General features: G+C 38.5%; 2 protein-coding genes across 6 annotated transcripts in view; one reads left to right on the top strand and one right to left on the bottom strand.

The window, feature by feature from the left end:
- Ints6 (integrator complex subunit 6) overlaps nucleotides 1-17,522 on the top strand; it is a 79,362-nt gene extending 61,840 nt beyond the window's left edge. For 3 of the 4 annotated variants that reach the window (XM_075950075.1, XM_075950073.1, XM_075950076.1), the window contains 7 exons: nucleotides 1,353-1,568; nucleotides 4,573-4,699; nucleotides 5,391-5,533; nucleotides 7,388-7,619; nucleotides 11,494-11,856; nucleotides 12,841-12,934; nucleotides 14,652-17,522. In XM_075950075.1, coding sequence (XP_075806190.1) covers nucleotides 1,353-1,568; nucleotides 4,573-4,699; nucleotides 5,391-5,533; nucleotides 7,388-7,619; nucleotides 11,494-11,856; nucleotides 12,841-12,934; nucleotides 14,652-14,745 — 1,269 coding nt within the window. In that variant the 3' untranslated portion in view covers nucleotides 14,746-17,522. The remainder of the gene's footprint in view (nucleotides 1-1,352; nucleotides 1,569-4,572; nucleotides 4,700-5,390; nucleotides 5,534-7,387; nucleotides 7,620-11,493; nucleotides 11,857-12,840; nucleotides 12,935-14,651) is intronic. The other variant, XM_075950074.1, reaches the window with a different exon arrangement.
- Serpine3 (serpin family E member 3) overlaps nucleotides 16,065-27,701 on the bottom strand; it is a 27,078-nt gene continuing 15,441 nt past the window's right edge. For both annotated transcript variants that reach the window (XM_075950077.1, XM_075950078.1), the window contains exons 6-9: nucleotides 25,338-25,438; nucleotides 19,061-19,147; nucleotides 18,555-18,638; nucleotides 16,065-16,176 (exon numbers count right to left, since the gene is read on the bottom strand). In XM_075950077.1, coding sequence (XP_075806192.1) covers nucleotides 16,133-16,176; nucleotides 18,555-18,638; nucleotides 19,061-19,147; nucleotides 25,338-25,438 — 316 coding nt within the window. In that variant the 3' untranslated portion in view covers nucleotides 16,065-16,132. The remainder of the gene's footprint in view (nucleotides 16,177-18,554; nucleotides 18,639-19,060; nucleotides 19,148-25,337; nucleotides 25,439-27,701) is intronic.

Here is a 27,701-nt window from a genome sequence, read left to right as displayed (position 1 = left end):
CCTGGTCTACAGAGTGAGTTCCAGGGCAGCCAGGGCAGTCACGCTGTTACATAGAGAAACCCTGTCTCGAAAACAAAAGAAACAAAAAAACCTGATGGCTAAGATAGTAGTAGTTAATAGTAGTTCTTGAGAACTCTTGTTTTGGTGCTGGGGTCAAATACAGAGGTTTTCACATGGTAGGCAAACATTTTACCACTGAGCTAATACCCTTGTCCAACACTTTCTTACTTTCATTTGAGGCAAGTTAATATACACCAGACTAGAATTTGGGAATCTTGCTGATTTTAAATTTTTTAATAATTCTCATTTTATGAATATGGCTTAATTTCTATATATGATGATTGTCGGTTTTTATGTATAGTGTTCTGCCTGTGTTGCATGTCTGCAGATCAGAAGAAGGTGCCATATCTCATTACATTTGGTTGTGAGTCACCATGTGGTTGCTGGGAATTGAACTCAGGACTTCTGGAAGAGCAGCCAGTGTTCCTAACCGCTGAGCCATCTCTTCAGCCCAGAGTTTTTGTTGTTGTTGTTTGTTTGTTTGTTTTGAATTTATTTTAGAATGATCTTTCTCTTTGGAAAAGGAATATCAATTTATTTTGTATGTTTGGGAACTATTTCTTTGGAATTGTTTGTGAAACTATGGATTTTGTTATTCCTGCTATAATAAGTTCTATGAATGAATACTGTGAATATCAAGCAGTAGGCACTTTACTTCCATTCAAATTGTAAATGTCTTTTAAAATTTTTTCCTAGTACTTTAAACATCTCTCTGAAACTTAGAAGGAATTAAAATGTGGCTAAAGTCTGCAACAGTGTTTGCCACATCGGTAAATATGTAGTCAGAATGTCTTCAAGCAATTGTCTTATTTCTTGTTGGCTCTGAATTGGGAATGTTTTCTTTCATGAAACATTTACTTCATGGTTTATGAGTGATGGGTATTTGATTAAATAAAATAAAACTTGAAGGAATGTCTTGCTGCAGAAGTTTAGAGTCGTAATTTATTTGCTTTACTTCAAGACAAGGGTTTCTCTGTATAACTCTGGCTGACCTAAAACTCACTCTTTCGAACAGGCTTTCCTCAAGCTCAGAGATCTGCCTGCCTCTGCCTCCTGAATGCTGGAATTAAAGGCCTACACCACCTCTACCTGATTGAACTGTAGTTATTTTAACTGATAAGGTATTGTTATTTAAGGTATGTTTGGTTTTCCTAGTGCTCAGTGTAAACTGTGATTACTTGAGACGTTAAATTTTTAAATGCAATAAATAATTTATGGAAGGGCATATTCACTAGTATTTGATTTGTAAACTTAAAATGTATCGACACAATTCTTGTTTCTTTTTATTTTAGGCCAAAATTGAATCCGATAGAGTCATTGGATCTGTGGGGAAAAAAGTAGTGCAGGAAACTGGAATTAAAGTCCGAAGCCGGTCACATGGTTTGTCAATGGCACATAGGAAAGGTTTTCAACAAATGCTGCAGGGAATTTCAGAGGATGTCCCCCACAGGCTGCTCGACCTTAATATGAAGGAGTATACTGGGTTCCAGGTTGCTTTACTAAATAAGGTAACAGCTCAACACTGCTTTAGTTGTGTTGTATTCGTGATAGAGCAAGTCACAGTTTACATTACTGGAATTCAATTTGTCCAAGCTTCAAGAGGCCCTTTTATATGGTTGCAGAAAGATACTCATTGTATTATCACCAAACCATTGAATTTGGGATTCAAACAGAAATTGTATATGGTGTGAATGAATGAGTTGATTGAGTAGCAAGCTTATTTGTTTTATAGATGACAACAAAGGCTTAAAGATTGCTAAACATTATACAGCTGGTGTTAGAATTCATATAGAACACCTTAAAATGCTTTATGCTCATTATTATAACTGTTTTCATTTCAGTAGCCTTTTTGTAGACAATAGCCAAGCTGTTTCTAACATTTATTTGGAAATATAAGGGGTCTGGAATAGTTGAACCAGTTTTAAAACAGGAATAAAGTTGGGGGAATGAAGCCATGTGATTTAGAACCGAAAAACTACAGAAGTTATATTGGGATGATTGTGTGTTTAAATACAAAGAGGAGCAGTAGAATGGAATAGAGTTGAAGCAGGTTCTCTCACAGTCATTTAACAGAGGTGCCATGATAATCAAAATGGGAAAAGAGCCTTTTAAACAGTGCTACAATAGGGGATATACAAAATAATTAATTCAGACATTTATCTCACATTATTTGAAGTAATCATGGTCATAAATAGAAGAATTGAACCTTCTGCTTACAAAAGAAAAAAAAAAACAAAGTCTGTAGCACAATTAATACAAACTCAGAGGCAGAAACTGAAGTTCAGAAAAGCAAAGCAACCAGCCACTGACTCTTACCTCTACCTCAGTACAAAATGGCCACCCTCCCTCCAGGAATCTCAGGATGAGACTGAGAGCTGTTTCTTCCCGTTTTATAATCCTCTCTAGGGCTGGGATTAAAGGCATGTGTTTCTGCTACCTGGTCTTTAAGGCTGGCCAGTTCTACGTTTTACTTTTCTGATCCTCAGGCAAGCTTAATTTATTGAACTACAAGAGGAAAATGCCATTACAAAAGTCTTGATGATGCTTTAAGCTAATGAAGATTCTTTTTTAAAGATTTATTTATCTTTTATGTATACAGTGTTCTGCCTGCGTGTACACCTACACACCAGAAGAGGGCACCTGATCTCATTACAGATGGTGTGAGCCGCCATGTGGTTGCTGGGAAGAGCAGCCAATGCTCTTAAGTGCTGAGCCATCTCTCTAGCCCTGCTCATGAAAATTTTTTTAATATAACATAACACACACACACACACACACAACAATGGTAAATTGAACTTTTTAAAAATTAGATATCTAGCTGGGTAATGGTGGTTCATGCCTTTAATCCATGCACACAGGGGGACAGAGGCAGGCGGATCTCTGTGAGTTCGAGGCTAGCCTAGTCTACAGAGCTAGTTGTTATGACAACAAGAGATACACAGAGAAACCTGTCTTTAAAAACAAAACAGAGCAAACAAAAATATTAAATACCTTGCTCTTTATTGAACTATTGTAACAACATGTTGTTGAATGATAGAATGATTGCTTAGCATCTGAGAGTCCGTGTTTTTACCCTTAGTACTATATACCTTAAAGAAAGAAGACAGAAAGAAAACCAAAATAGGCAAGGTACAGGTCAGAGAGAGCACTTGACGTGATAAAAGACTTCTAACAAAATAATTGACATCCAGCTCACTAACAAAAAAATTGAATATTCCAGTAAAAATAACCAAAATACCACAACTTAAAAAACACTTCATCAGAGAAACACAAACACCACATAGTAAGGTAAATAGCCTTTAAGCTACCAGAGGAATGCAAATTAAAGCATAATGTGATATTCATATTCATATCATAGAGTTACTGAAGTGTCTAGTGCTGGGTCAGACACAGAAGAATTGGAACTCTCATAAATGAGTGAAGGAAGGGCTAAAGAGATAGCTCAGCAGTTACGAGCAATTGCTGCCATTCCAGAGGACCTGAGTTTGATTCTCAGCACCTACACCATAGCTCATAACCATTTGTAACTCTAGTACCAGGGAATCTTGAACTGCTCATATATGGTAAACCATGCAGGCAAAAACACTCACATAAAAATAAACAAATAAATGGCTGAAGGAACACAACTTGTGATTTCTTAAGAGGTCACATAAATATTTGTATGCAATCAACACTTCTTATTTGTGTCAAGATAAATCAAAATATGTATCTGTATAAAATACAGGTGCCAGATTTTCATGGCCTTGTTGTAGTAAAAAATTCATGTGGTTTTATTAAAAAAATAAAGTTGTATTTCCATAAAATGAAATAGTATTGTGGAATAAAAAGAAAAACAGACTAGTGAAGTAAAATAAGCCAGATAAGATATGAAAATTTAGCTGGGCGGTGGTGGCGCACGCCTTTAATCCCAGCACTCGGGAGGCAGAGGCAGGTGGATCTCTGTGAGGCCAGCCTGATCTAGTTCCAGGAACCAAAAGCTACGGAGAAACCCTGTCTCGAAAAATCAAAAAAAAAAAAAAGATATGAAAACTTAGCTGTTGGAAGATTCCACATAGGCAGAAAGCTACCTGTAGTTAGTTAGTGCCTGGGACAGAATAAGAATCGATGGTATCAGGCCTAGGGAAGTGTGATGCTGTCACCCAACTGTAAGCTCTTCCTTGCTCATCAGTTCACATGCTTGAATGTCAAAGCAGTGTTTAGAAACCCTTCCAGTGTTTAAGGGGTTTTGTTAAGTGATTTGCTTCTCTTACTCAGAACATACTAAACGGCCTTTAAAGTTAAAGGTGAATTTGAAATTATTTTGTTGAGCTTGCCATAAAATTTCTATCATTTGGCCCTAAAACAGTGTATTTAAAATTGCATCATATGTCTGTTTTCTTTTTTCCCTTTAAAACTACATAATTAACTTAAATATTCTATATTTTATTTTTGTTCTTGTGCTGTAGGCTAAGAGATTTTAGACCCTTTTAAATTCTGTTTAGAAATATTTTATCCTTGAATGTGTTTATGTAGGATTTGAAGCCTCAGACCTTTAGAAATGCTTATGATATACCAAGACGGAATCTTCTGGATCATTTAACAAGAATGAGATCTAATCTTTTAAAGAGCACCCGCAAATTTCTTAAAGGCCAGGATGAAGGTTAGAGTATGATTTTAAATATTTCTGTTTGTAAAATAACTTTTCTTTATAATTTGTAAGAGAATGGTAACATAAATTTTACAGGCTTATAGTTTCGTTAATTCAAGCAAGTGACATTAAAGGGGAGAATCATTCATGCAGATATACATAAACAATAAAATAATTTATATACAAATAAATTGTTTTTAAAAAGGGTAATTCATCTCATATTTCCTACCTTCCTTTTTACTGTCACTGTTAGCTATAAATTCTCTTACCAATTTATTTCTTTTTCTTTTCTTTTTTTTAAGCCTTCCTCATACCTTCAGATACATGGACACTTAGAGTCATTTTGTTGCATTATTTTAGTTTTTGATAGTTTTGACTCCGGGTGGCCATTTCATGGCATATTCTGCTACTTTCTTGATTTATCTATGGCATCTACTGCAGATCACATCAGATAATCATCAGCCTTTGCTGTGACTTAAGCATTCTCTCTACAGGTTTATATTCATTTGATAATTCCAATTTACTATTTTCTACAAATTCTACTATATTTTGTCTAGAAGATAAAATTAGTACTTTAAATGTTACTTTTGAAGATTTAAAGGTTGTTCTATTTTTAATTTCCCCATATTAACTTAGTACATAGTAACATGGGATGAGTGTAATTATTAGTGAGGGTAACTTTTGTTATGTTCTCTCTGAAAAGATCAAGTGCACAGTGTACCTATAGCACAAATGGGGAATTACCAGGAGTACCTCAAGCAAGTACCTTCTCCACTGAGAGAACTTGATCCAGATCAGCCTCGAAGGTTGCATACATTTGGCAATCCCTTTAAATTGGATAAAAAGGTAACCGAAATGTTCTGTGATATAACTTATTTGTGATAGCTGTTGTCAATTTAGCTAAAGTTATTTTCTGTGTAGAGTATCTTATTAAAAGTGTTAATATTAAAGAATTGAGATTAGTTGTGCCACATAAGAAAACTGTATAGAGAGGTTGGGGAGATGGCCCAGTGGGCTAAGGACTTGCCATGCATGGCTGAAGAACAGTGTTCAGATTCACAGAACCCATAGAAAAGCCAGACACTGTAGCATTCATTTGTAATCCCAGCACTTCTGGCAAATTGGGAATTAGAGACAGGTGACCCCCAGAAGCTAGTCGACCAGCTAAGCTAACACACAGTGTTTTAATATAATGTCTTAAACAAAGTGGAAGGTGAGATCTGATGCTGTGTGTATATAGTATGCATGTCCATATCCATGCTGACATCAATACTCCTGCCCCCACACAAATGGCATGGATATTCAAGAAAGGGATATTTTCTTTTTAGGTATAGAGTAGAAAAGTATACCAGAGGCTACAGGGAGAAGGGTGAAGAAGAGAAAGATAATGATTAAGTGGGGTACTAAGTCTCAGCTTGAGGACTAAGTTTTAGTCATCTATTGACAACATTATAATCAATAATAATAATAATAGTCTTATTTATTTCAAAATTTGTAAATGGAAATTTTTGCTTTTTAAAAATTTTTTTATTTAAAAGTGTTTTGTTTTCCTTTTACATACCAACCACAGTTTCTTCTCCTTCCACTCCTCCTGCTCCTCCCACCTTCCCCTCACTTAACCCTCCATCCACTCTTTAGAAAGGGTAAGGCCTCCCAAAGGGAGTCAACAAAGTCTGGCATATCAAGTTGAGGAGGGCCAAGCTCCTCCCTTCCGTATCAAGTCTGAGCAAGGTATCCCTCCATAGGGAATGGGCTCCAAAAAGCCAGTTCATGCACTAGAAATAAGTCATGGGCCTACATACTGCCCAGGCCACAGAACGGTCACCCACATTTAAAGAGGCCTAGTTTGGTCTTAGATAGGTTCCCTAGGTATCAATGCAGAGTCAGTGAGCTCCCACTAGCTCGGGTCAGCTGTCTGTGGATTTCCCCATTATGATCTTGACCCCTTTGCTCATATAATCTCTCCTTCCTCTCTTCGACTGGACTCTGGGAGCTAGGCTCAGTGCTTACCTGTGGATCTCTGCATCTGCTCCATCAGTTACTGGATGAAGATTCTGTGATGACAGGGTGCTCATCAGTGCGATTATAGGGCAAGGCCAGTTCAGGCACCCTCTTCACTTTTGCTTAGGGTCTTAGCTGGGGTCATCCTTGTAGATTCCTGGCAGTTTTCCTAGTACCATATTTCTCTCTAACCCCATAATGGCTCCTTCTATCAAGATATTTCTTTCCTTGTCCTCCCTTTCTGTCCCTCCCCCAACTCAATTATCCTGTTCCCTCATGTTCTCCTCTTCCTTCCACTGGTTAAGAGTAATAAGTGCTCTTAGCTTTTGATCCCACAATTAAGTCTTTAAAAATTGTGTGGGTGGGTATGGGTGGGTGAGTGTATGTGTGTGTGTGCTCATGTCATGGCACACGTGGAAGTCAGAGGATGAATAAATTTCTGTCAGTTGTCTGATTCTTCCACTTTTCTGTAGGTTCTCAGCTCTGAACTCAGGTCCCCAGGATTGTGAAGCAAAACACCCTTACCTGCTATTCTGTCTTGCCAGCTCTTAAGTAAACCTTTCTACACTGTCTGCATAAGTCAAGCTATTACATTATATGCTATAAATGTATAGTTATTCATCAGTTAAAATAAGTGGTGACCATTGCATTTTAAAAATATGTATAAATCCAAGAACATTTTATATCTGTTATTAATAGGGTATGATGATAGATGAAGCAGATGAATTTGTGGCTGGACCTCAAAATAAACACAAACGGCCTGGAGAGCCAAGCATGCAAGGGATCCCGAAGAGACGCCGATGTGCCTCTCCACTCTTGCGAGGCCGGCGGCAGAGCCCTGCTGTGAATAGTCACATTGGAGGGAAAGGACCGCCTGCACCTATGACTCAAGCACAGCCAGGTCTTATTAAACCCCTTCCTCTGAATAAAGGTAGCACTTTGGGGCTTTCAAATACTACTTGCTATTTTGGGTTTCCTAAGGGAAGAGATTTTTATAATAGAAACAGAAAAAGATTGTTCAGCAAAGTCCAGTGAGTATTGTTTATTGTGAATTGGTATGTAGTAGCTTTTGGATGTATTTTTGATGAACACTTTATCAAGTATTTCACAAATGGTTTTGGAAGGAGTGTTGTCACTACCAGCTAAAACCCAACAACTAACTATTAGATGTATATTATACTATATTACAGATGTGAGCAAGGCAGTAGTGATCTCTGCCCTCACAGAAGTCAAGGAAATTCATAGTCAATCAATTACAAGTGTGATAAATGTTAGAGATTATACTGTGGAAGCACTTAACATGAAGAATTAATTTCCTAAGAACATTATGTTTGTAGATGAGTGTAAATTAAAGCTTTACCTATGCTGAAGAATCTAAAGATAAAATGTATAAAATATATATAAGGAGAAAAGTATTAAGGAGACACCAAAGAATTCCATTATAGCATTGGTTTTGGGAATATTTAGTAAGAAGAGATTGGAAAGATGTCTAGAATCCAGATCATGGGTGACCTTGGAACCTGTTGTGTACATTCTCTATTTTATTTTATCCCAAGGACAGTGAGAAACCATTGAAAGGTTTGAAGGAGGTGATAACCTGGTTAATTAGGATTTCATAATTATATTAGAATATAATGTGCAATATCAGGGAGAATATATATAGGGATATAGAAAACTTAATAAATCAGTGTTTTTATTAGTTCTACATAGTGACCCCCCACTGGCTTATATCTTAAATGGAGAGACATCCAATATTATGTACCATTTGATGGAATTTTGCAATACTCCCTCTTAAATAGGCTTGATCCTTCTCCTCTACCCTCTATTGAATATCAGAGTGATCAGGCCTTAGCATCCAATAGTTCCATAGGAAATAAAAGAGACAGAAAAACATGTTAAGTACGGAAGAGGGTAGAGTAATAGGGAAACTTATAGGACAAAAAAAACTGTTGTTTTGTTTTTGTTGTTAAGGTGAAAAGAGAGGTACAAAAGGTTTATAGAGTCCCAGTTACAATGCAAGGGCCTCAGTTGGACCAGAGTCAGATAAGATCAAACGTTTTAAAAAAAGACAATGTATAAAATAATTGTAGGCTATGGATGCAGATGGGATAGTTAATGTTATAGTGTTACTAGTATGCGTCCACAGGGGCTAGTTAGTAAATACAGATGATTATAACCTGATAGTGTGTGTCTTGAGAAACAATAGGCAAGTTGGGAAAACAGTGAGTGTGAATTTCATAGTGTGTTGGCAATTTCAAATGCCTTAAAAACAGACCAAGAAAATTAGATTCTGTTGTGAGGAGCTGCGGGCTTGCTTTTCGTCCTGCCCGGCTCCTGCACTGCTAGCTTTACACCAGAAATAACAACACACAAACTGTATTCATTTAAACACTGCTTGGCCCACTAGCTCTAGCCTCTTACGGGCTAATTTTTGTATTTTGCCTAACCCATTTTTAGTAATCTGTGTAGCACCAGTCTTACCGGGAAAGATTCAGCATGTCTGACCTGGCAGCTTGCTTCATTGCGTCTGCCCGGGAGAGGGGAGCATGGCCTCTGAGCTCACTTCCTCTTCCTCCCAGCATTCTGTTCTGTTTACTCCTCCCACCTATGTTTTAACCTATGAGGGCCAAGCAGTTTCTTTATTATAATTAACCAATGACCTTCCTCCATCAAAACATCTTTTGGTCTCTGGCTGTTTTACCAATAATACTTTGATTTATTTATTTGTGGAGTAAAGGACAGAAAGCTTCAAAAATGGGATGAAGGGAAAGTGAGAAGAGAAAAATAAAGACAATGAGTATGAACAACTTAGTTTTAAGTTTGGCTCTAAAGGATAGAGAGGCTGGTGAGTGGTCCAGAAAAGTTCATGGAGATGAAAATGGTGGTTTTGCTTTGAGAATGTTTAAATCCTGACATGATGGACACATTATAGAGAAAGGTCAAAATAAAGATGAAATAGGCCATAATCTCCACCATAAAGGCAAGCGGAAATGGCCCAGAGTGCTAATAAAAGAATGCTGCTTCTTTCTGTTGAACAAAATGGGTTTGGGAATAAATTAGGGACAAGGGTGTAGAAGAGATTTCAAGGCTTTGCTTTTCTCCTGTAAATAGAAAGTAGGTATACTACTGAGATAAAGGGGAGATTGAAAAAAGAGAATGAAGCTGAATAGTATCTGGGAGAGGGAGAAGATTTTGTGGTAGGCTTGCTAAGCAGTGGTGAAGATCTAGGCCTAGGTGGTAATTGGGACCACCCCTGCAGACCTGGCTCCCATTTCCAGCAGTTGCTATCACTCCAATTCAAGGTCTGCATCTAGCAGTCAGGTTAAACTAGCCATTAAGTGTGGTGTTTTACTTGGCTGATGTACCATCGTGCAGGGTGTTAGAACTAGATCATTGGGACACTGGTAAAAAGTGACCTATCATGGGGATAAGCCTCATAAAGAAGAAAGTGACTATATAGCACAGTCAGATTGTTAGAAGAAAGAGGGGGAGCTGCTAGAGTAGAAGTCGAGCTGGAGTACTGCAGAGGGATGCACCTCCATCTCTGAGTTTGTGTCAAATGGGACAGGTGGAAGTGGGACTGAAAGTTTTTTTGATAGATGATGCTCTGCATACATCTTGGTGAGGTGTTCCTAGGGTCCTAGTTAAACTATATGTTATCGTGCACATCAAGGCTGGGGCACAAAGGAAGCATTTGAGAGGCTCGACTGGAGCTAATGCTACTTTGAGAACCTAGAATGTCAGGAGGGGCTTGAGAATGTACAGTAGATGGAGTGACAGCATGTGCACCAGGTTCAATATGAAGATAATGACGAAGGGATTAGGTAAGTAACAGATTGCTCAAAAGTGTAAGAGGGTTTTTTTTTAATTAAATAGAAAATTTGAAATTACATTTAGGAAGTGAAGGAGTCAGCGGCTGTAATGTCCCACTTGTACACTCAGAATTGAAAAGGAGAACAGTATTCTTGTTTTTAATTTTTAAATAGGAGAGCTAGGTTTTCATTAAAGCAGAAATTATTATGGTTTTTAGCCTTGACCTTAGATTGTGGAGAACTATTAGTAAAGAAGTGTTTGCAAACCATGGGGTAGAATTTAGAAAGGAGATGATGGAAGGAGGAGAGCGGTGGATTTGTGGGAATGTTGTTCAAGAAAGCATGTGGAAACCAGGTCTTTACGTTGGGATATAGAACAACAAGTTCAGCTGCTGCTCTGGAGGCTGGTGAACAATCCAAACATTAGGAGTCATGTCTAAGAATCTTGTATTTATTGGTAAGCTGGTAAACTTTTGTGTCTACTGATCTAATGAGCTGAAGTGGGCACCAAAGTATTGCATGGCTGGGGATGTAAAAAACCATGTGCTGTGAGGTGTGCCTGCAGAATGTTGAGCAGGAAACGCCATTCAGTGCTTATTTGTCTAAGAATAGCAGGTTTACCAGACTAAAAGAGGCTTAAGATGAGGTGGGTAGGACTCTAAGGTAAAGGTGACAATGACAATTTTAGTGATGTATTTTTTTCTGAAGTACTGAAAACTTGTTTAATAAAATTGCTAAGATAAGGTATAAAATTGAAAGCTAAAATAGGCTTTGTTTTAAATTTCTAAGCACAGAATTGCAGGGTTTGTGTTATGAATGCTTCATATTGATATGCTGTATGTATCTTTGGAAAAGTCTTAGAGTCCTATCACATTGTTGGTATGTTTTAGTCTAAGAAATGAGTTATTTGTGGTAATTGTGTTACTTGAGCATTTTTATTGTGTACTTTAATACTGGTTCTCACTTTTGGCCCCATCTTGGGTTTCATTTCAGAAGCCACTAATGATTCAGCAGTAGATGATGTGGTTGAAAATCATGTTGCAGACCAGCTTCCATCAGACATGACACCAAATACTATGGATACTGAATTTCTAACATCTCCAGCCAATCTTCTGGAACCATCAACCAATCATACAGAAGCCCTTGGTCATGAACATTTAGGAAATAATGACCTCACTGTTGGTGGATTTTTAGAAAATCATGATGAGCCAAGAAATAAAGAACAAAGTGCTGAAGAGAGTATACCAGCATCTTCACTCAGCAAGGGGAAGAAATCAGTGCATTGCAGAAGCCATGAAGAGGTCAACACTGAACTAAAAGCACAAATTATGAAAGAGATCCGAAAGCCAGGAAGAAGTATGTAGAATTAGTTGATTTCTTTATGTGTTCCAGTAAGCAAAAGCAAGTCAAATTTACGAAAGCATATATTTGATTCTAGATTAGTCTTAAAGTACTATCTGAATTCTGTAAGATTTAAGTTTTTATTTAGCTGGAAAACACTGAATAATTTTGGTGCTCATGGTACTCCAGTATGGTAGACAGCAGGGAATCCAGCTAAAAAAGACTATAGAGATGGAGTAGCTGCCATGACAGGGACCCAGAGTCGTGACAAATCTTAGTAGAACAGGTAACCCAAACAGATGGGTGAATACTACTAAATGCTTGAGTGTCGAGTTGACAGGGTGTCTTAACAAGTAGGGCAGCCATATAGCCCAAAATTCAGTTCTCTGCAAGTCCCCTTCAAAACCTGTGTGTTTGTCAAGTTTCTCTCTACCACCCATCATCATGCATGAATTATGATAGCTACCTGGATGTGCTTTAGTCCCAAACCAAAGTCATTAAGACTGTCGTGCAAGAGAACTCTCTGGGCACAAGAACTGAGTAGTACTGGCTTCTGTTCAGGATATACCATTGTGATGGTATAGGGAAATGTCGTAGAAGGGTATTCAGGAAGTTGTAGACTCTGGGATGGAGTTAGATGTAAAAACTTGGAACCTTTTAGGGTTTTCTCCTTCTGATGTGTTAAGAGTTATAATTTAAATGATAAAGTCTGTTTCTCTGGGTGACTGCAGAGCTCTTTAATTCACCTCTAGGCTGGCTGCTGTCTTATACTGGGAAGTTTTGGGGGTGGGCAACAAAAAGGTGCTTGGAAAGTTGTTTAATTTTTGGCGATGCATACTTCCATGCACACATCTAACAAGTAGGGCACCTGTTAACAGTGGTAACATTTTTGTGGGGAATACTTTTGTCTGAGTATATCTCAGTGCAAAAAAGCTGCAGGAGAAACACTGAGAATACAAATAAAAGCCAGTTAATTGCTTTTCCTTCTCTTGTTTTAAGAATATGAAAGAATCTTCACTTTACTGAAGCATGTGCAAGGCAGTTTACAAACAAGACTAATATTTTTACAGAATGTCATTAAGGAAGCATCCAGGTAAAGAAGCTTGTTTGTTAGTGAACACTAATGAATGCGTTTCAGTCTGTATATGTTTGAATGGCACTTGTTACGTACTTGGGTTTATGCATGCATTTAGTTCATTGAAATGTGTGAGATTTCTCCCTCACCTCTTCCCCCTTTTAGCAAATTCAAAGTTGTTCATTGAAATAGACACATAAACCCTTGAGGGATTATGGTTCTTTCCTTTGTAAATTATTATATTATTTTAAAATTGAATCAGTTTACAAGTAAGAAAGAAGTAGGAACAGATCATCTAGTATTTTAAGATATTAACAAAAACTACCAGTGATAGTAATAATTTTGTCTATATAATTTTCACCTACTTATATTTAGTACAGAAAAACATTTCTTGCTGTATATTTGTGTTGTAGATACCTTATTACACTTGATGCCCCTACTCCTCAAATTGTAGTAGAACACTGATTTTTAAATGCTACTACCAGTTTTCATTTCCATTTTGTAGGAACTTGCATTTCTTCCTTGTATTTATTTTTTTTAACACTCAGTTTTCAAAACGGACTAAATGGTACTACAGTAATTACTTTGGGATCTTTTACTATAATGTTTAGAATCCTTGTATATATTAGTATTTTTCTCCTTTTTATTTTCCTTTTTGGTGGTAGGAAGAATGACCACTGTAACATTGTTCCTAGGACTAGATTCATTATTTTAAGATAAAACTGTAATTTTGTTCTGGTATGTAGAATAATTTACAAATCTCTCATCAAGTTTTTACCACTTTATTTTGTATGTTTGGTACACATGTGGAGGTCAGAGGACAACTTTTAGGAGTCGGGATTGAATACTCAAGTCATCACGGTTCAGGGTTGGCTGTGTGGCTCATTATCTTCTGAGCTATCTTGCTAGTCCCCAATAATTTTTTTTTTTGGTCTTTGGGGAGGTGGGGGGTGGAGACAGAGTTTCTCTGTGTTCTGGAACTCATTCTGTAGACCATGCTGGCCTCGAACTCACAGAGATCCACCTACCACTGACTCCCGAGTGCTGGGATTAAATGCATGCACCACGACCACCTTGCGCTCAACAAATTTTTTAGAAAGTATTTTCTTTGTGAGATTATAATATTATGAGATGTCCCTCTTTTTCCTCTCTAGAACCTCTCATATACTCTCCTTGCTTGCTTTCAAATCCGTAACCTCTTGTACCATTAACTGTTGTTACATACATATATCTGTATGTATTTGTTTATATATTTTTTCTTAAGTATATAAATATAATCTGCTTGATCTGTATAATGTTACTTGTATGCATGTTTTCAGGGCTGTGCATTTGTTACTGCATCACCAGTTGGTGTACTCTTGCCGGAGGAAGACTATTTCTCCCGCTCTCAGCATTCCTCAGTTGCCTAATTAGTTCTTTTTTTTTTTTTTTTTTGGTTTTTCTGTGGCTTTGGAGCCTGTCCTGGAACTAGCTCTTGTAGACCAGGCTGGTCTCAAACTCACAGAGATCCGCCTTCCTCTGCCTCCGGAGTGCTGGGATTAAAGGCGTGCGTCACCATCGCCCGGCCTAATTAGTTCTTTGTATAGGGTGGAGGTCTCATGAGTTGTGTTGGATTTCATTTTCATTCTACTTGAAAATAATCTTTCCCAAAATCATTTTTTTTCTTGAAACATGCTAGTTTATGTATGCTGTCCATTAAGAAGTAATTGAGAATCCTCTTATTTTTCTCACACAGGTTTAAAAAACGAATGCTAATAGAACAGCTGGAGAACTTCTTGGATGAAATTCACCGAAGAGCCAATCAAATCAACCACATTAATAGCAATTAATTAAAAGAAAATAGAATGTGGCCACTTATTTCACTGTCTTCTCCAAATACAAAGTAAATACAAGACTTGTAATCTTGCATTCATTCTTTGACATGCATTGTTGGCTATTTGAAATACTAAAACAGTCTACAGATCCTCTCCATCATTTTACAGTGACCTTTTCATTTTGCTTTATTTTTGTAATGTGAAAAGCATCACTAATTTTTTTTTAATTTAACAAACTAAAACTATTCTCCAAATCCTCTGCTTGTCATTGGCTCTTGCGTGTCAGTTTCCCTCAGGTTATATTTTCTTAAACCAACCTTTAAAATTGTCAGCTCTGTTAAGGTTGAACTTTGCCAAAAAAAAAAAAAGAAATGAAAAAAATTTAAAAAGAAGTTACTTTGTAATTTTTGGGGAAAAAGCACATACATTAAGAACTAGGTAATGTTTTGTATATACAGTTATTTTGGATATATTATTGTAAGTTGTACAAATGTATTTTGAAGAATATTTAAGAAAAGCACTTTTGTTATTCCATCAATAAATGCTCTATTTTACTCTTGTGTGGTTTAGGAAATAATCACATTTAAAGTAACTACTTAGAAACATTCTAAGGCAATGGAATTTTAAGGGCCTTGCTTTTTAGCATTGAAAAATACACAACTTAATATTTGTTAAACTATTGTAATTATATGTTACATAACCCGCATTGTCTTTTTTACTATATGTTCTTAGTTTTTGTTGGCCATGCCAACATTCTCCACTCTTACTTAGATAATGGGAATGGTTATACCTGTGGCTGACAGACAGACGCATTTTAAACAACTTTAAGAGTAGATTACTTGAGGTATTACTGGTTTCTTCGTACCCTTCAACCTTCGCACAGAATTTGGATGGCACTCAAGTCTAGCCACTAGTTAGGATGTGGTAGGTTTAGGGTATGCCACATTCTGAAATGTCTAGTATGTAGTAATTTGGTCCCGTGTCATGCTTACGTGAGTCTGTGACATGATTCAGAGGGGATCTCTTGGTTCTGACACTGAGGCTGTTATTTAGAAGATGGCTGTGTTCATTTTTTCCTCACTGATGTGCACAGGATAAGGATACCTGGCACTTCCATGTTCCATCCTCACAGGACCACACACCGTAGAAAGGATGTGACCTTGTGTCCTGACTCATGCACACCTTCATCAGTCACTGCTGTGCCTTTTAGTGGTTTGGAGGATCCAATAGGAAAGATTAGGGTTTTTAGATTTGGAATAATTATGGGGAAAAAACTTCCAAAATTATTTTTTTAATTGAATTATTTTTAGATTAATAATATTTGGAAATCACATACCTTTAAAAGAAATTATAAATATTTATGAAGGAAAGCATACATAGAACATTCTTGAGATTTGCTATTTTAGTCAAGGGGATTTGAAACTCTCCCAATATTGAAGACAAACCCTGAAAAATAAAAAGAAGCATTTAATTTGACTTGTAGTATTTTCATATAACAATTCATTAAAACTATCTTACCTCTTCAAAATACCTGGAAGTAATTGAAGGTATAATTTAGAGATGGAATTGTTGAGGTGATTCCGTGTAGTAGGAACTATACAAAATCCAGATTGACCTTTGGTTGTGAATTTGATGGGTTAAGAGTGAGATCAGTGCGAACACTGGAGTCATTTAGATAGGAGTTATACTTAAGTTGGAGCACCTGGGGAGCTGTCCTTGGAAGGGTCCTCATGCCACAGGCTGCTGGTGGAAAAATGCTCAGATCTTCTGCCTTTACTACATTATCCATTGTGAACCCTTAAGGGAGTAGTAAAATGCCAGATTCTTCTGTCTCTGCTCACCCCCCACCCCATCTGTCTGGCATCATAATCTTTACATACTAATACTAAAACTTAGTCTCAAAGTTTGCCACCTATCAAAACTAAAGCTTAAAATTCCATCTCAGGCCTTCACCTTTTTAAAAATGGTGGGCAAGTTATTAAACTAGTGAAATTTCTACAGAATCCTTGTCAGCAAAGGTAAGGGTGGGGGGTATATTGTGGGGGCCAGTATTTTTTAGTCTTTGAGGTCATAGAATGATGCTATGCTGGACAAGTGGTACTTTCCAAAAGGTTGGTATTAGAGTTTAAAGGTAATTTTTCTTAGCGTTCTCCTATTTGTTGATTGATTGGTTAATTGGTTATATCAACCTAAGATTTGTAAACTCTAACAGTGAAGGCTGAGGGTTTTTTTTTTTAAGATTATTTTTTATTTTATGTCTTCAGTGTTTTGCCTACATGTATATAAGTGCACCACATGTATGCCTGGTGTCTGGAAGCCAAAAAAGAAGAAAGTGTTAGATCCCCTGAACTGGAGTTACAGACTGCTGTGAGTTTCCATGTGGGTGCTGGGACCCGAGCCTTTATAAGTGAAGAAAATTCTCTTAATAACTGAGCTGTCTTCCAGCCCCAGCTGAAACTTTATAATTCCTTCAGTAATGTCATCAGAACAGCCACCTTCTGGAAAGAAAAGGCCACAGGGACTAAGATTTGTGGTGAATTAGGGAACTAATTAGACCTGTATTTTCATTTTGATTAGTAGAACAGTTAAAATTTATACCACTGAAATTGTGTCTTTTCTAGTCCAACAACTTTACATGGTTTTTATACAGTTGAATTTCAGGAATCTGTTATTTGTCATCTTATTGCTCTTTTTATTGGATATGAGCTTTTGCAGTGGCCCTTTTGTTCAAGGTTAGTCCTCCCTCTTGGTTTGAGGGCTTAAAACTTGTCTTTTTGTTAACTTTTTTTTTTTTTTTTAAAAAAAACATACTCTCTGCTGCCTGGTCTGAGTGATCAGGGCCATTTTGTCTATTCGCAGTCACTGGGGTTGGAGTGACCATGATGAAATACTAAGTGGACATTGTCATGATCCCCAAGTAGATTATTTTCCATGGAATGATTACCTACATCCTTTTTGTCATGAAATGTTCATTTGATTTCTAGCACAAGTTATGGCAGTATACAAATGATTCTCAGATAAAATGATGTTGACAATATTTCCTTTTAACAATCTGTGTTAAACTATGCTAATTTTCATTCTAACTTTTGGTATTTTTTTTCTTTTCCCCAAATAAAAGTAATGCCTGATGTTTAGTTAAAGTAGGTTCACCTTGGCTTGATTGTATTAATCTTTTTCCGTATTTTTTAAACACTACTGAGAATTGCCAACAACTCTTTACTGAGAATCACTTCCTTCCGAGGCCAATAATTATTGCAGGAGAACAATTTGAGGGATAATAATAATTCAAAGTCTATTTTCAATATTGCTGAATTTTAGGGATACCTGCTTGTCCTTATGTTGTGCTAGCTAGGCTAACCTGTGCCTCCCATTTTTGCATTGAGACTATTCTGCAGTGGTGCAGAAAAGTACTTGAGAAAGGCCAGCAAACAACATAGAAATGTGTGCATCCCTAAAATACTGCAGATTCTGTGTGACTTCTGTTATGTATCTTGACCTGAAGAAACAGTCTTTTCTAACAAGAAAGGCAAGATTTGATTGACCTGTGTTTTCATGATTTTTTTTAAGTTTTTAGAGTAGAAATCTACTCAACTAAAAAAAAAAAAGCACTAGCTACAAATAAATAAAATGGAAAAGTAAAAGCCATGAAAGAAAAAGGTTCCTTTGTTCTGTGAAATAATTTTCCTTTCTCAGGATGTAAGACAGCAGCTGCTAAGAAAACACCATAGAAAGAACTAGAAGAAATAATTTGAAAATGGATGTGTAAAATTAGGTTGTTAGGAGGAGGATAAATGTCTGAATCCAATTTTTAAAAGAGTCAGTACCTGTGCTATGTTCTCTCAGAAGAAAGATGAAGGGCCGATCTGCTTTAAAAACAGGAGTCCGGGACCTCCTCAGCAGCAACACAGCTGGGGAAAGAATAGGCCCTGTCATGCTTCCTGGCCATGACAAAGTACATGCAGATGTAGATACATAGGTACTAACCTTGATTTGTCTTTAAGGAGTCAAAACACTTAGTGACATTTTACTGTGTGGTACTTTGGGACTGCAAATGGTGAAATTAAAGAGGAAAGATACTATTTAATCAATCCTGTGTCTCATTTTTAAAATATTCCATGAAGTAGCTTCCCTCAAAGGTAAAATCTGTATGATTTTATTCCTTGTTGATAGGGCAATGATACTTTTGGGATCATTACTTTTCAAGATTTTGCCTTCTGTCATTTAAAAAAAAATGTTGCATCACACCTGGTCTTGGGCTTAAGTGGTGTGGTTTACAACTGGAGTCAACTGAGCTGCCCCATGGTGCTGAGTGCCTGGCTTCTGGATGTACCTGTGGCTGCAGATGACCTGGTGCCCTCCTCGGAAAGCTCCATCTTGGCTTTGTGGGTTGCTTCAGAAACATAAAAGCTGTCTTGGCCTAATTTGCAAATGACAGAAACGTGAAGTGATTTGTTTACATTTTCTGTACATATCAAGTAAAACTTCAAGATTCAGTGCTACTAGTCTACAGGGAGTGGTACAGAAAACTGCCAAGTCACGTTATCTTTCTACAACTCTCACGAGCTCTGGTCTCTAGATTTAATCTGTCTTCCCCCAAATTAGTAGAGACTGAACCCATAAAGTTAATTTTAAATGTTAATATTAAAATCTTAACTTTAGCCTATACTTCTAAAGTTAAGTAAGTAAGTCATTAGGCTCCCAAGAATGTGTTACAAAGTACAGGAATAAGTTCAACAAACTTTTAGATAGTTTCCCCTTGACTGTCCTCTTGGGCAGTAGTTTTTAAGAAGACACTGAAGATAAAAGTCATTGGATTATTTATGAGAATAATCCAGTGTTAGAAATGCCTGCTGGGCTGGAGAGATGGCTCAGAGTTTAAGAGCACTGACTGCTCTTCCAGAGGTCCTGAGTTCAATTCCCAGCAACCACATGGTAGCTCACAACCACCTTTAATGAGATCTGGTGCCCTCTTCTGGCCTGCAGGCATACATGGAGGCTGAACACTGTGTACATAATAAATAAATGTTTAAAAAAAAAAAAGAAATGCCTTCTGCTCCACAACTACGTTCTTTGGAACTGACTGCTGCTTTCCTAGTTTGCTTACCTTGAGGGCCGGAACCCGTAGAGAAGTGTGAGATTACAGCTGTGTGTGTGTGTTAACAGTTTCAAAGATAAGCTTAGCAAATAGTAATGAGAGAACTTAGAAAGGGCTTGACAGATTTCTGTAACTGAACAATTCTCCAAAGATGAAATGATGTGTTACAACAAATGGTGAAGGTTGACATGCAGAAATAAGGCTAAGCTGCCCAGCCCTTCTGCTTGAGGGGAAGTGCTGATCTGGTATCACACACACACCCAATCAGAATTGAGAATATCCAGGTGTCAGACCCAAAGCCCATTTCTACCCAATCCCCTCCATTCAAGAAACTGCCCTCTGTAGTACACCATCCAAGAGACTTGGGTGTTAACAGTCTTTTATGTAGGTAGGGAGCTTTGCTTCTTAGGTTGTTCTGCACTAGTCATGTGCACGCAAGGAGATGACCCCTAAAGGTTCTGTGAGACTAAAGCGAACCTAGGGTGCAGATTCTTGTGTGTCATTGCAGTGACACAATGGGATATCATGAGATATTCCCACTGTAAGGGAAAACTCCTGGCAGTAGAGGATGGAAGGCGGAAGTCAGTGGATATTCACTTGGTACCAGTGGAGAATCAGATTGTTTTCAGTGGTGGTCTTTTTCTGCTTGACTTTGAGAGAAGAAACAAGATTCTCTGTTAATCATTAGCTCCTTCTAGTCCACTGAACAAACAGTGCCAATATTAAAAAAAAAATTCGTAAAGAGCATCTTTGCCAGTTGAGGTTTTACTGTCTGACACTGTTACCTCTGTTGTCTGAACTACTTTAATATGATTAAATGAGTGCAACTTCATTCTGAAACCCCTTGTCAGATAACATACAGCAAATCCCATGTCTGCATTGTTTGCCCCCACACACACCCGGGGGGGGGGTGGGTGTCATTGTCCTGATATGAATGCCTCTTTGGTAAGCTAGGTTGGACTGTTGTGAGTGTCTGGAAAGGCAGATGAGTTGCTTAAGTAGCTTTTATCCCCACCAGATTCCAAGAATGACCAAAATTGTTTAATTGTTTGCATATCCATAGCTGTTTGCATAGTCATAGCTGAGACTACTCATAGCCAGTATGCCACCAACGTCACATCTTTGAAATTCTCTGGTGAGAGCTGACCTTTCTGTAGACTACTCTGTGTTTATCTTGTATTCAGTCTGCATTGTGCTCGCATTTGTCATGAGGCTATTGAAATATCATGCCACTAATGAACTAACCAGGAAAAGCAGAGGGGTTTTCCTGTCCTTCGCTTTTCTGAATTGTGGCATCTGCTTAGTGCCATTAAAGGTCACAGCCTGTTTTTCCCTCAGAATCATGTGTAGGTACTGTTCTGTAGAAACGGCTCCTTAGTTAATGAGGGAGATGCAGGTTAATGGATCCCATGTGGTTGTGAGTAGGAAACTTTCTTGGGACTGCTGATTTGCTAACATTTGCTGTGAGTGGCTCCAGCAGGACTGCGGTACATAGCTTTCTACCCTGAAGCTACCCTCAGCTCCCCTTTCTCCCAGTTTATTAGCTGAACTTTCTGGGAAGCACTTCATAGCCAAGTATAAACATACCAGTGCCTACATACTGTTGCACAGCAAATGTGAGGGATTCTTCTCCCTCCTTCCCAGCATGCTGCCCATTCCTCCTCCGTGATACTGCCTATTCAAGGCTACCCCCTTCCCCGTCTTACTGTTAGCTCTAGCAAGTGGCCATTGTGTCATGTTCGCTTTACTGCCTGGCCCAGCTTTCAGAGTAATGCTTAGTACTTGCACATGTCAAGCGGTGTATGTATCCAGGACTAAGCACATTGTGGTCTTTGGCAAGGGTTTAATTCCCATTCCTTTGGTTGGTAGGTGCCATCAACCTTTTATATATAGTTGGTCATGCATTAGTAAATCACTGTCTGCATTTCGTCCTTAACTCCTCATCAGGACAGGGATGGGACATTTGCTTCCTTTTTCTGATAATGATTTCCTTTGGGAAGAACTTGTCGCTTATCTTTTCCATCCTTTAGGTATGAGAAATGAAGGGTAGGTATGAGAAATGAAGGGTAGGTATGTAATGTACCACTGCAGCTGGCCCAAGACATAGGGAAGTGTCTGGAGGAATCTTGGGTGGCTCAACTAGCTAGCTGGTTGCTTTCTCATTCTCCGCTTACTCCTTTCTATGTAATGTTGACTGTACTGCCTATGGCCCTCTAGACAATTGCCTTATTCAAATCATTGCATGTAGTTTGAACTTCTTACTGGACAGAAATTGGAAGTTGACTACCTGCTTAAGAAAACAAAGACTAAGATAGTTTTTAAAGAGTTTGAAATTTGTACCCAAGCAATACCTGAACTGGAGGTATGAGTTTCTATCAAAGCCTGCTGATGGTACCTAAGGAAGGGGATTGCCCAGAACAGGTGCCTACCTGTTCTCTTCAGTGAGAAAGAAACCGCAGCAACTTGATAACTTTGTAATCTGTAGAGACAAGGTGTCAGTGGGGACGGAGAGCTATATCTGGGCTCAGGTGAGATCTGGAATATTGAGTTTTTTAAAATGCCAAGAAAGAACAGAGAAGTGTTTTACCCCCCTGGGAAAGGAGAATTCTAAGTGATTCTGACTTTGGAATCAAGTGGGGGAAAAAAGAGCTTTGTTGGGCTTCCTCAGTAATACAAAGTATGGTGACCCCTTGTTAATTGGAGAGAGATGGCTCTGTTTTTTCATTTCTCTTGTAAAAACTGCAGATAGCACTGATAAGATGGCTCGGCAGGTAAAGGTGCTTTGCCTCACAAATCTGATGACCCTGGTTCCATCCTTGGAAGCCACAGAGATGGGGAAGGAGAGAACTGACTTTACAGAGTTGTCTCTGAGCTCCACGCTGTTCATGTACTCCTTTACCCCAGCACGCACACACAATAAAACTTTAATTTTTAAAACCAAGATTGTTCCATACAATTGGTGAGGTGGGTGGTAACTTCCCATTTGTTTCAGCGGCCTTGTCTCTGCTGTAGGCAGAAGCCCACTTGGGTACTGAAATGAGTGGTTTTGAGTTATGTTTAAAGACAGGCATCGGAAAGCAGTATCTTAGTTGGCAAGCTATATCTATAAAGGGTCAGATATTAAATCTTTTTTTAAACTATCACAAGGTTTATGTCTGTCCCAGTGACTCAGCTTCACTACCATAGCTAGAAAGCAGCTTTTTGTTATTATTGTTAATTTGGTTTTTTTTTCCTTTTTTTTTTCTTCTTTCTTTCTTTTTCTTTTTTGGCAGGGTTTCTTGTATAACAGCTCTGGCTGTCCTGGAACTTGCTCTGTAAAGCAGAATGGCCTTGAACTCAAAGAAATCCACCTTCCTCTGCCTGAGATTAAACGTGTGCACTACCACAGCCCAAAAGATTATTTTTAGTAAGTAGCTGCTTAATTAATAAAAGCAGGTGTTGTGCCATCACTTGACTTCTATATTATATTGGAACAAAACAGTGGAAGAAAATTGTTAAGTCTCAGTAAAAAGCATGAATACAAGCCCCAAAATTATTAACACATGCTGGATTTTTAAGCCAGATCTGCGAGCCTTGAATTATATTGGTTTGAACAAATGTAAGTAAATGAACTGTGTTAGATGTGAGCCATCTCAGTGGTACTCATAGGACTTGGTAACAGGCTGGGGTGATGGCTCAGTTGGTAATGAGAACTCAAATGGGATTCCTTGAACCCATGGTAAAAAGCCAAGGGATGCGGTACATGCGTACAGTCCCAGCACTGCACAGGCTGGGAGGAACAAGGGAGAAAGGCAGTGGAGTCCCGTAGCTTGCTGCCCAGTGGAGCCTAATCCTAGTGAGAGATTCTGTCTCAGAAACAGTGGATCGCTCATCTTACAGGCCATGGGTATTTTTACTTACAGTGGGACTGCAAGCTACAGGACCGCTACTGTTTAAGGACACAAGATGGACATTTGAATATGTCTTTCTTAGATACTGAGGGAGAAAGGCCAGGAATTATGAAGGAGCAACTGATTAATGCAATGTTGTAGAAGAGAGGGCCAAGAATAACCTCAAAGCTGCTTTCCCCCCTCCCTTTTGGTACCAGGTACCAAACCCAGCATCCTAAAGTTTTTCATTCGGATGTAAAAGTAATGAAATTTCCATCAGCCACAGGGATGCCAGAGCTGAATTCTAAAGCCTTGAGAAGATGATATGCTTGCCCATTATTGAAGATAGAATATGCATAACTTGGCTGTCCCTTGCCCCTTGCCTTTGATCATTTCGCTGTTATAGTTTTCCTTTCCTGTAAGTGTCAAAGCATTCCTCTTAATAAGAAAATTTCTGGTTGATATTTTCAACTAAGCCAGCAGTATTGCCTTGTTTCTAATTGTATGCCTAGTATTGTGGACAGTAGAAAACTTTACTATTGTCTTTGTATATTTAGACAAAGAGGTGGTAGATGGGTTTTTTTTTTTTTGTGTGTGTGTGTGTGTGTGTTGGAGATGGGACCCAGGACTTTGTGCATGTTCAGCAAGTACTCTATTATGAAGTCTTAGCCCAAAGATGGCAAATTTTAGTACTCTAGATACTTCCTGCCATGCTTTATTGAATAAGTAGCTTGCAGTTGTTCTGTCTGGTCACATCTAAAGCACAAACCTGGACTTGAAAATCAAACTCCCATTATTGTCTGTAATTAAGGAATATTCTGAACCAAGTTTTAGTGCCAGGTATTCCAATGACCTGGTGTTTAAAAATGGTAACTTCCAAGTTCATCAAGTAAAAGCGTTGTCTAGACCAATGAGAACATCTGTTGCAGTGTTCTCCCCTCACAGATAGTCTGTGGAGCAGGTACAGTCCAGGGCCTTATGAGTTGGCAGAAGTTGAGACAGTGGTTCCCTCAAGAAATTCTCAAAGTAGATGTTACCATTCCTTTTCTCTTGGGCGTGCAGTGTAAGCTCAGACTGCAGGCAAGCATGGGCCCTAGTGATCAGCTGTATTATATCAACCATGGAAAAGAAGTTGAGCGTGGTTGCTGCCTCTTAGGGCAAGGTCGTAAGAGCAAGGGAAATCTGAGGAATGGATGAAGGAAAGATTTACACCTAGCTCATTACAAAAGGCAGGAGGAGTTAAAGGCAACCAGGAAGGGAAAGGGTAGAGATGGGATGACCACGATGCTGATGGGACAGCAGAGAGCAGAATGAAGGTTCCGGTGCTGCCTTGAGTCTTCATGAGAGTCTGGTCACGGCAGAGGGAGGTCTCTTCACCTACGGCCACTTGCTACACTACAATGGTGCTTTCCAAGTCCACGCTTAATATCCCCAAGGAGCACCCTTCACTCACCAAGTCCAATCAGAACTTGACTGTTATCAGAGGCACCACATTCTTATAGAAAGCCAAGTGCTTTATTCTTTTAGACAAGCGTTTTACTGTCAAAAGCTCTATGGAAACAGTAAAGGTCTTTTCATCAATATAGCAAAATTGTCCCAAACATAATGCCCCCAAAAGATCGGAAGAATTGAAAAATGATTACCTGAAATTCCTTTCAAGTTAGCTTTGAGTGGGTCAAAAAGATCAGTGATACCCCATGATCTTAAAATGCTTTTTAAATCAAACTGATTTTGGATCCGAAACCTGCAAAACAAAAGCCAACTATCAGGTGCCATTTAGAATGCACACTACTCTCTCATACATACTACATGGAGGTCATGGCACACTGGAATTCACCACTCTGTTTTTCATTGTTCCTTCTCTTGAGTCATACCTGGAGCTATCTTGACTCCTCCGGGCTTTCCCCCAGCTTTGTCTATACTGCTCATTTATGATGGCCCTGTTTCCCTTGACTGCCTTGAAATAAGTGTCTATCCCTCAGCTGTTACCTTCCTACTCAGATGGCCTGACTTTTTCAAGATGGTACTAGAGTTAGGGCCCAGGACCTCCTGCATCCTTGCCAGATTTTCTATTGCTTGAGCTCCACCCTTAGCCTAGTCACTCTGGTTCTGAAAGTCCAGTTTGCAAAGTTGTACTCTGAGGGTGTCCAGACCAGTCTGCTTCCTATTAATATTCTTTATGACACCGTAAGTGACCTGAGAAGAGAAGCTACCTCAGCTCCTTTTTATTAATAATATTTAGTGAGTGTTCACACTGTGGTAGATACTAAGATGAGAACTTCATAGAAATGATTCCATCTTCATATAATGGCTATTATTCCTTATGTAGTAGATGGAAAATTCAAAGCATTATGTATTTTAAAAAACCTGCTCAAGCCGGGCGGTGGTGGCGCACGCCTTTAATCCCAGCACTCGGGAGGCAGAGGCAGGCGGATCTCTGTGAGTTCGAGACCAGCCTGGTCTACAAGAGCTAGTTCCAGGACAGGCTCCAAAACCACAAAGAAACCCTGTCTCGAAAAACCAAAAAAAAAAAAAAAAAAAAAAAAAAAAAAAAAAAAAACCTGCTCAAGAATGCCCTAATGAGTAATGGGGTGCCCCTCAGTTCAAATCCAGGCTATGAGAGTGTGGAGCCTAGCCACACTTGGACTTTGCTCCTCACATTTGGATAGAATCTCAGACATAATGGATGCAAAACAGTAGCTATAGTACCTTGTAGAGCTTTCCTGCTGTGTAACACATTTTCATGTTTGCTGTGTGCAGTATGTGTGTGCCTTTGACGTGCAGCAGAGAAGGAACTCAACCTTGAACTGCCCAGACACCACTGAAAGCAGAGAGACTCAGCTCAGCATCTCCCCAAGACAAAGCACTGATTTGCTGTCGAAGAAGCCTTCAAATAGACTGCTACTGCTCTTTATCTTTGGAAATAAAAAAAGAAATATAATTTAAATGGTCTTTTGTATAAACCATATATAACTTTAGAAAAACAAAAAAAATATTTGTTGATATTTTTCAAACTATTTGTCTTCAGCCCAGGAAACATCCTTTTTGAAAAGCATAAATGCTGACTGTAACGATTAGCGCTATGGACCTGGCTTTTTAATTCGTTTCCTCTCACCAGGAGCTTCTTTCCAGACCCAGTGGCATGCTACCTCACCTCTATTTCCTTGTTATGTTTCTTTGTGCAATAAGCATGGCAGCGGTAAAATCTAAATAGGGTTTGACAATTAAATGAGAATTCGTGTAAAGGGTTCAGTACAATGCCCAGCATGGCTAGGCACTTAGTGTTGTGTTTTGACTGTGGTTTCACAATAATATTAAGAAACCAACGATGTGGTGGGTGAGGAAACTGAATAATGTCATGTTTTATGTAAAGTCAAGAAAAGTGGGATCTGATTTCAGAAGATCCTAGTGGTGCTCCTATATGATTATATTATATTTTATATTATATTATTCCAGTGCTGCTCCTATGTGATTATAAAGGCAGAACAGGAAGAAAAGCACGGTAACTGGAGTAAACAGCGGAGACACTGCCTGCCCTGTAGAGAAGCTAGAGTCATGTTTCATATGAACTCTCAACAACATAGTAGGGATTGGGTTGAAGTGAATTGAGTACAGTTAAATCCAACATCATATCAATTCTCCCACCACCAAGTAGGGCTTAGAGAAAGAGTGCAAGATGTGTTTAGGCATGAAAATAAGATAACAACCTGTTAATAAAGATTACGTGGTCATCTCAACAGTTAAAGAAAAGGCTTGTGACAAAATCTAACACCTTTTCGTGATTAAAAATCAACAGGACTTGGGGGAATGTTCAGTGATAGAGCACTAGCCTAGCTTGCTTGGACGTTACTACCAAATACAACGACAAGTGATGCCCAAACAAAAAGCCCAAAGAGCATCAAATAGTCAGCCAGCTTGGGACATGAGGTGACTCAAGATGATGAAGAACGTCTACAAAAATCCCCGCACCTAGCATCTTCCCTTCAAGGTTCCCATGCAAGAAAAAA

Source organism: Microtus pennsylvanicus, chromosome 15 (assembly GCF_037038515.1).
Source record: "Microtus pennsylvanicus isolate mMicPen1 chromosome 15, mMicPen1.hap1, whole genome shotgun sequence".
Taxonomy (NCBI): Eukaryota; Metazoa; Chordata; class Mammalia; order Rodentia; family Cricetidae; genus Microtus; species Microtus pennsylvanicus.
Note: the sequence above shows the minus strand (reverse complement) of the source record. Positions and strands in the feature narration are given on the sequence as shown.